Source organism: Elaeis guineensis, chromosome 1 (assembly GCF_000442705.2).
Source record: "Elaeis guineensis isolate ETL-2024a chromosome 1, EG11, whole genome shotgun sequence".
Lineage (NCBI taxonomy): Eukaryota > Viridiplantae > Streptophyta > Magnoliopsida > Arecales > Arecaceae > Elaeis > Elaeis guineensis.
The window spans coordinates 72,527,523-72,536,837 of NC_025993.2; the positions used below are offsets into that span (position 1 = coordinate 72,527,523).

General features: G+C 45.0%; 1 protein-coding gene across 1 annotated transcript; it reads left to right on the forward strand.

Annotated features, from left to right (window-relative positions):
• Positions 1–5,827: 5,827 nt before the first annotated feature.
• On the forward strand, positions 5,828–6,508 carry LOC105034951 (agamous-like MADS-box protein AGL62). Its single transcript, XM_010910308.1, has one exon. It carries the CDS (start codon positions 5,828–5,830, stop codon positions 6,506–6,508), a length of 681 nt encoding a protein of 226 aa, XP_010908610.1.
• Positions 6,509–9,315: the final 2,807 nt, after the last annotated feature.

A 9,315-nucleotide genomic window follows, 5' to 3' on the forward strand; every position in this document is an offset into this window, starting at 1 on the left:
GGGGGCTCAAGCCGATGTTGAACAAAAATTGCTCCTTCAGAAGGTTGGGAAGGGAAGGAGCGGAATAGTCAAGAAAATTCTGGGCGGCCTGAAGGTCGTCCTCCCCCAGGGTGGGAGGCCGACGGACAGAGTCCCTTAGAGAGCCCCAAGGGGGCAATCCAAGCCTCAAGGTCGGGCAGTGGACGAAGAGGTATTTCCCCTTCCAGTTGTGGATTGAAGAGGGAGCACCTTTCGGCAACCCCTTCTTGCCAAACTGAGAGGAGAAATACCACCAGTCCTTCACCGAAGGGTGACGTTTGAAGGTGTAAAAATGCCTAAACAAAGAAAGGGATGGCTGAACTTCGACTACGTGGCAAAGGGAGAGGAACCCTATCAAAAACCTAAAGAAATTCGGAGCAACTGAAGCTAAAGAGATATCTAAGAAGCAGAAAAGGGTGACGACAAAGGGTGAAAGCGGAAGCCGGAGTCCGACACGGAAGGCCTCCTGATACAGGCAGAAACGACCGGGTGGGGGAGTGCTAGCCTGGTCGGAGGGATCAGAAAGCTCCAGGTCGCACTCCGGAGGAACTCCATACTGAACCCTTATTAGTAGGAGTTCATCTGGAGTCAGGGAGCAGGGAATGGCACTCGGCACAAAAATCGGGTGAAGCCCAGCCCCAGATGTGGGTTCGTCTACAGAGTGGGGGTCCTGGGGGGCTGAGGCGGAAGAACTCCCAGAACCGCTAGAGGCGGAGGTGCCGGAAGACATTTCGAATGATTTCAAACGAAAACCCTAAAAATCTCGAAGAAATTAGGCGGGACAAGGGACGAGGGGTCGCGGGAGACCAAACCAGAGGAATGCGACAGAAGAAAAATGGAGGAGAAAATGCCCCTAAATGGCAAGAAGAAAAACAAAGATTTCGGGACTAACCTAGATCGCTCTGAAGGATGCAGAGGGGCGAGGACAGGGATGACTCGAAGGACGCCTAGGGCCAAGGAGGACGCCAAGGAGGGTCAGGGCTCTCGAAGAAAAGGCGAACACCGATAGAACTCTCAGGCGGAATAGGGCCCCTAAAGGTGGAAGGGCGGGTTTAAATAGACCCTGAGATCCGACGCCATAATAATCGCGAATCCCTCCGGACCGACCCGCGCTCGACACGTGTCCCACTCGCCACAGCAGGCGGCTAAAAGTGGCTGACGGCTGATAGAGCCATTACTGCGTCGTGCCTGGGCCAGCATACCAGTGGAAATTCCGAAAGGTCCCTTCGAATTGCCCCGATTCGAAAATACTCCAGCACGCGCGCATTTAATGCCAAAATATCTGAGGGCGATCGTGCACAGGATTCAAGGGGACAACTTCGGCTGTGAAAATTTTTCTGTACTTCTTTCATTCGAAATTCGAACTCGAAAGTAGGGGGACTGGTGTTGGATATAAAATACCCCCCAGCCGAAGTTCATGACAGGAGTGACCCTCTGGGGATCCAACCAACTTCCGACCTCCGACAACATCTCTTCAAACCTCCTAGGCGGCCGAGCCTCTGCAACACTCCCAAGTTTTGCCGACGGACAGGACCCCGCCAGCATCGACCGGATTCTTCACGACGTCCGGACTCCTACGGGAGCCGGACCTCATCCCCGACCCCGGCTGCAGGCAGACTTCATCCGGACTCCTACGGGAGCCGGACTCCGCCCACGACTCCAATTGCAGGCAGACTTCGTCTGGACTCCTACGGGAGCTGGGCTCCGCCCACGACTTCACTTACAGTTAAACTTCGTCCGGACTCCTACGGGAGCCGGACTTCACCCCCAACTCCAATTGCAGGAAGACTCAGTCCGGACTCCTACGGGAGTCGGATCTCGTCTCCGACTCCGACTGCAGGAAGACTCCGCCTGGACTCCTACGGGAGCTAGATCTCATCTCCGACTCCAGCTACGGGAAGACTCCGCCCGGACTCCTACGGGAGCCGGGCTTCGTCCCCGACTTCGACCGCTGATAAACTTCGTCCGGACTCCTACGGGAGCTGGACTCCGCCCATGACTTCACCTGCAGACTTCGTCCGGACTCCTACGGGAGCCGGGCTCCGCCCACGACTTCACTTACACGTAAACTTCGTCCAGACTCCTAAGGGAGCCGGACTTCGCCCATAACTCCAATTGCAGGTAGACTTCGTCCGGACTCCGACGGGAGTCGGACTTCGCCCCCAACTCCAATTGCAGGAAGACTCAGTCCAGACTCCTGCAGGAGCCAGATCTCGTCTCCGACTTCGGCTACGGGAAGACTCCGCCCGGACTCCTACAGGAGCCGGGCTTCATCCCCACTTCGATCGCTGATAAACTTCGTCCAGACTCCTACGGGAGCCGAACTCCGCCCATGACTTCACCTGCAGACTTCGTCCGGACTCCTACGGGAGCCGGGCTCCGCCCACGACTTCACTTACAGGTAAACTTCGTCCGAACTCCTAAGGGAGCCAGACTTCGCCCACAACTCCAATTGTAGGTAGACTTCATCCGGACTCCTACGGGAGCCGGACTTCGCCCCCAACTCCAATTGCAGGAAGACTCAGCCCGGACTCCTACGGGAGCCGGATCTCGTCTCCGACTCCGACCGCGGGAAGACTCCATCCGGACTTCATCCCCGAGCTCAACTGCTGGAAGGCTTCGCCCGGACTCCTACGGGAGTCGGGCTCCATCCTCGACCTCGACTGCTGGTAAACTTCGTCCGGACTCCTAAGGGAGCCGGACTTCGCCCCTGACTTTGATTGCAAGTAGACTTCGCCCGGGCTCCTACAGGAGCCAGATCTCATCTCCGACTCCAGCTGTGGGAAGACTCCGTCCGGACTCCCACGGGAGCCGGACCTCGTCCTCGACTTCGACTGAAGGAAGACTTCGTCCGGACTCCTATGGGAGCCGGACTCCTATGGGAGCAAGACTCCGAGCTCCTCTCAGATGGATAGCTAACCACCTCTCTCTGCCAGACACTCCAGTCGAACTTCGACCGGCAGGCCTGGACCCCCTGGCGGGCCGCAGCAACGGCCACGACTCTGCTCCACTTCCTGCGATGGATTCCGCACGGCCCCATCACTCCCTGGTGGGCCGCAGTAACGGCCACGACTCTGCTCCACTTCCTGCGACGGATTTCGCGCGGCTCCATCACTCCCTGGTAGACCGCAATAATGGCCATGATCCTGCTCCACTTCCTGCGACGGATACCGCGCGATTCTTTCATCCTCTGGCAAGTCGCGACAACGGATGCCGCTCCACTCTCTGAGACAGACTCCACGTGGCATGTCCCGGTGATAGCCACGATTCCACTCCACTACTCTTCACAACAAACTCCTCCTGACTTTGGGCAGCCCACTGCTAGACGGTTATAGACATCACTATCAGTCTGTTGCTCCCTCCGCCTATAAAAGGGGGACCCCAGATACGTTATTCTCTAAGCTCTATTTTCTATCCCAAAACTCTGCTAAAATTTTCGTTCGAGCACTCCATTCTTGTTGAGGCAGAAAACTGACTTGAGCGTCGGAGGGTCTTGCCGGAGCAACCCCACCTCCGGTTTAGACTTCTTTTGCAGGTCCCGATGGCGACCGCGACTCCCTCAACTCCAGCTTCTCCGACGCAGGCGGATTTTTGCACCAATAATCCTCATGGTGGATTTTTGATCTGTGATCGTCGGACGGTATACCGACATCTACTTTGATCAGATCAGGTATTTTTAGATTTTATTTCTCATGATTTTATTGAATTGTCCACATGATAATTTCAGCATGATTTGATTTGATCGATTAGGATTTGTTGAATCATATTGTCTGAAGAATCCAAGATGAGTTTTCTCTCTCTAAAATTTTCTCTCTTTAGAATTTTTTCTCTCTAAAATTTTCTCTCTCTTGATTGATTCTCTCTCTAAAAAGGTTAGTGAATAAAAAAATTTCTTTTAATAGTCCTGATCTGATTCTAATGAAGAACTCTGATCCATGATTGTCAGACAGCGTACTGGCACCCACCTTAATCAGACCATGAATCTTTAGATTTGATCATCCATGATTTCGATCTAGCCATAACTTGATTTGATCATGTTGATTTCACCAATCGAGATATTGGACCAATCGTAATGTTGGATTGTGTCACCTGATCAATTCGAATTGTACCCCATGAATTCTCTCTCCTCTAATTGTCTCTCTCTACTTGATTTTATGAAATCGATGAAAAAAATCTTGGTCCTATCACTTCTTATCCGATTTGATCTAATAGTCAAACTTTGGATCGTTTAGGTCCTAATTAGATTTTGATTAGATGAAATTAGATAATCGGACCCAATCTAAACCGTTGAAATATGGTATTCGTATTCTTTCTAATTATTGAAATTGATTCTGTATAGGATTGTGGATATTTAATCATGGGATATCGCGATATGATCTACGAACAGAATTTTTGAAAGAAAATTTATAGAATTATATGGATTTATTGGAATGTGTTCGAGGTAAGTAATGTTTCACTTTTTTCTAGATTTATTGGAATGTGTTGAAACGATGCATGAATTGGATGAATGGTATTTTGTTATGAAAATATCTTATTTGAAATGTTATGATGAAGCATAATGGAACATATTGATTTCATGATGCATTGTATTGATTGATTTCGATACTACATGATTATATGTTTTATTATCGAAATTAGAATATAAAATATGATTTATGAAGAATTATGATATAAGAAACAATAAAAATTGACAACCTGACTATGTAGAGGACCCCACCAATGGGGGCATATACGTTGACAATTGATTGTCCTGAGGGTTTATGTCGCCAGCGAGACCAGCGACATGTCGCCAGAGAGACCAGCGACAAACCGCCAGAGAGACCAGCGATTCCGAAGGACTTTGCTGCCAGATGATTCGCAGCTCACCGCAAGCAGATACGCGGTATTATGACCCTGCCACAGAAAAAATGTGGTCATAGCTTATGGTTGACGAAAAGAATTTAAGAATGGAAAGAAATTGAAATCTCAAAAGAAACTTGAATTTTCGAAAAAGAAATGAATTTGGCATGAATTATGTTGCATAATTGAAATTGATTTCGAATTGATGAACTCTATATGCTTATTTTCTATAAATGATTATTTACTTAAATGCCTGATAAAATCTGTTGAGAAGTGATCATTGTTTACTGGGCTGTCTAGCTTATTACCTCCTATTTTTACTATTTTTACAGATATTGAGGAATTAAGATGATACAAGATATGAATGGAAGAGTGATCAGAAGCAGAATCTCTATACTTTTATTTTCGATTGAAAGTCTTATTGAATTTGATGTAAGGACTATGAATCATTGTTGAATTTATTGAGACGTTAAAGAAAAAATTTAGGTCGTTATATTTTGGATTTAAATTATTGACTAATTATTCCGCTGTTGATTTTAGGATAGTATGATAAGATGCCTTGCATGTCTATGGAAAGAGTTTTCTATGAATATGCGGCAGTTGCTACGACTCTCGATTCAAAATCTCGGATCGGAGGTGTGACATATATATATATGTATATATATATATATATATTGCATCTAAATCAACGCTACCCTTGTGTGGTATACATAGCAGTAAATCAAGAAACGATGTAAATTTAGGAAACTTTGATATCCCCTCTAACTCTCTCCACGGCAGTAAATCAATTAACGATGTGAATTTAAGAAACTTTGATATCCCCTCAGACTCCCTCTTCCATAAACCCGTACGTTTCCTTCCCCATGATCTCCATACAACCCATCATCCAATACGCAGCACCGATCTCTCTTCCTACCACAACGTGCAATTTCTTGTTGCTCTTCTTGCTCTTCCTACGACAACGTGCAATATGGTAAGGAGGAAGCCGAGCATGGGCCGTCAGAAGATCGAAATCAAGAGGATCGAGAGTGAAGAGGCCCGCCAGGTATGCTTCTCGAAGCGCCGCGCCGGGCTGTTCAAGAAGGCCATCGAGCTGTCCATCCTGTGCGGCGCCGAGATCGGTGTCATCGTCTTCTCCCCCGCCGGCAAGCCGTTCTCCTTCGGCCACCCCTCGGTCGACTCCATCATCGACCGCTTCATCTCTGGCAGCCCCTCCCCTACGACTATTCCATCCGCCAACCCCCGCATGCCGGCGGCGCGCGAGATGATGGTCGTCCGCGAGCTCAACCGCCAATACACGGATCTCGCGGCCTTGCTGGAGACTGAAAGGAGGAAGAAGGTGGTGCTCGAGGAGGCCGTGAGGGTGATGCGGGCGGGGAAGGCCGTCTCGTGGGAAGCGAACATCGAGGAGCTCGGCCTGGGGGAGCTCGAAGGACTGCAGAAGTCCTTTGAGAGGCTGAGGATGGACATGGCGATGCGCGCCGACCAGCTCGTCATCGAGGCCGCGCATGCTCAGAGCTCCAGCATGGCAGCGGCAAGCAGTGCTGCTCCTCCTCCTTCTGGTGTCAGTCTAGGCTTTGGTCGTGAATTGGAGGGGAGCATGGCGCTTCCTCCTCCCACTTTCTTTGGTCATGGCCGTGGGCTCTTTTAGAGTAGCACGAGTTGTCTGAGTCCAATTAAATAATAACAATAGAAATCGTCTTGGTTGATGATCTGGTAGCGGTCCTGCTTCTGTTGGCTGGTCTTACTACAACTCGTTATTTTAGAAGAATAATGCTGGGTGTTGGGAACGAACGTAATTTTGTGTTTCATTTATGGGAGTCCACCTTACGTCTTTAGGGTTTTGACTAAGTAGGCTTAATATGGATTGCATGGTCTTTTTATTTTTTTTTGGTTGTAGATTGCATGATCTTATTGCTTGTCCACGTTTTACCACAATGTGATACACTTTGATATGGATGGCATTCGGATTGAAAAGGACATCGTTCCATTGATGATCGTGTTTGTTCTTTATTAAATTTCGTTGTTCCACTGCATTTGGGTATGGTTGCTCAGATTGACAATGGCTGTTAATCCAAAAGATTCGATTTTGAACTTTTGATAATATAAAATATTTAAGTACAAAACTTTTAGAGTACTTAAGAATGCATACAAGAGGCTAAAATGATCTCAAAATGGTCTAATCAAATGAAGAATAGATCTACTTAAAATGCTCTAGTTGAATAGAATTCAACAAGTATTTTAGAGTTCTAAAGTAAAACAGACCCCAAGTCATAAGGAGCCGGCCCTTGAATGCCCATAGATTTTACAGGAGGTCTTGTTTTTAAACGGTTTTGGAGTTGATCTTGGAGCTATATGAGTCAACTGTGGCAGATTGGAGCAAACTATCATGCCTCTTTGGTTTAGTAAAGTTGTCATCAAGTAAACCCAATAGCTCATGAGTCGACCATTTTCAAGCATGAGTCAACCCCAAGATCAACCGAGTCAACCTAATAATAATTTTAAATAAAAGATAAAAAATAGTGAAAATCAACACTTTCTTGAGTCGACACAAAGAGAAAAAAAGTCGACCCTTGAAAAATGTGAATTACTAATGGCCACATTTCTCAAATGGATCCCTGAAGCTTCAAGATAATAGTCCAAAGCTACCTTGGTTACTTTTATAGAATGAAATTTGATGGACAAATATAATGAATCAAAATCACCTTATTAGTGCATATATTCAATGTATCCAAATTAAAGACATGCCCAATTACCTTAGCAATCCACTAAGTTTTGTACATCCTCAACATTAAGATAAATTGGATTAGTGGATTTCTTATTTTATTTAAGGGATATAAAATTATATTAGAATCCAATAAAGTTATAATCTGTCATAATAACAAGTTTATAAGGAAAGGATTTCTATCTGAAGGCCAAGCTAAGTTTTAATTTCCAATTAAGATCCTTCCATTGTTCTCATCCCTAAATCATCTAATATCTTCCGTGGTCAGCTTAGTCACGTGAACTTTGATTGAATCATCATATGACTAATCTAAATCTAATTCCTAAGATGCATCTTGGCAAAATGTTCCAATGTAAAATTTATGTTCAGGCCAAGAGTAATGCATAATCCCTTCAGGTTAGTGTATAGAATTTTAAATCTTTTTGATCTTGTTTATGGTGACGTCTGTTAGACTATCAAGTCACTAACTTGGGATGGTAATTGTTACTTTGTAACATTTATAGATAAATTTTACAACTATCATTATATATATCTGATCAACTCTAAGGATGAAGTTCTAGATAGGTTCAAAATCTTTAAAGTTGAAGCAAAAATCCAAATCAAGAAAACTTTTGCAAGGCTTGAGTCTGATCAAGGTAGAAAATATATCTCAAATGAGATGACACTTTTCTACAAAGTATATGGGATCATTCACAAGGTCATCCTTATTCTTCTTAGTCTAATGGTGTAGTGAAATGAAAAAATCCAGCCCTAGCTAATGGACATGGTTAACTCAATATTAATCAGTTTAGGAGCATCTGGGAATTCACTAAGGACAACCCTATATGCAATCTATTATAGGTTAAATATGATACCTTTTTAAGAATAACAACAAGATATCTTTTGAACTTGAGAAAGATAAAACTCCAAGATTAGTTTACCTCAAGTAGCAAAGTTGATATACCTAACCAAATGGAAAGAAAATAGCTACTAAAACCAAAGATATAATCTTTATAATGTATTCCGTATATATATAGCAACACCAACATACATATTTCTAGTGATAAATTAAGAGATAGGTAATATCTTGAAAATCTTTCCAATTAGACGCCAAGTCCCTTATATAATTTTATCTGAACCATCCTATAATCCTAGTATTGTTGAATCAAAGCTTTCTTTTGAATTGAAAAAGAGTAAAGGTCTAAACCTAGTGATAGACTTCTGAACTAGGAAGAGGCACAAGATCAATGAAAGAAAGAAATTTTCATGAAGGACTCTTCACTTTCCTTGTTGAGGGTTAATATTCCATCTATTCAAAGACGATATCTTTACTTGATGCCCCTTTTTAAAAGGAAGCTATTATGGGGTCATACTATCTCAGCCACTATCCTTGGGTCTCATCCTTGGTCATACTTTTCAGATCAGTCGAAGGTACCAAGGTAGACTCTGAATGGTGAATACTTTCTGGATATCTTGGTATTGGAATGAATAGTTTCATCGGACTTCATCCTCGACCACATGCCGAAGACATCAACATGCTGCCGTTGATTGTATAATCAATCCAGTGCTGGTGACTATAGCCGATGACTCATCAAGATCGCTATGAAGAATCAGAAGAAAATAATCTTATTAGCTCCTATCTAACCCCTCGACTTGGGCACTTGCTGACCTCAAGGTCGGGACCTTGCTGATCTCAAGGTCGGAACCTTGTCGACCATATATATAGAACAATCTCCCATGATCGACACCAATGA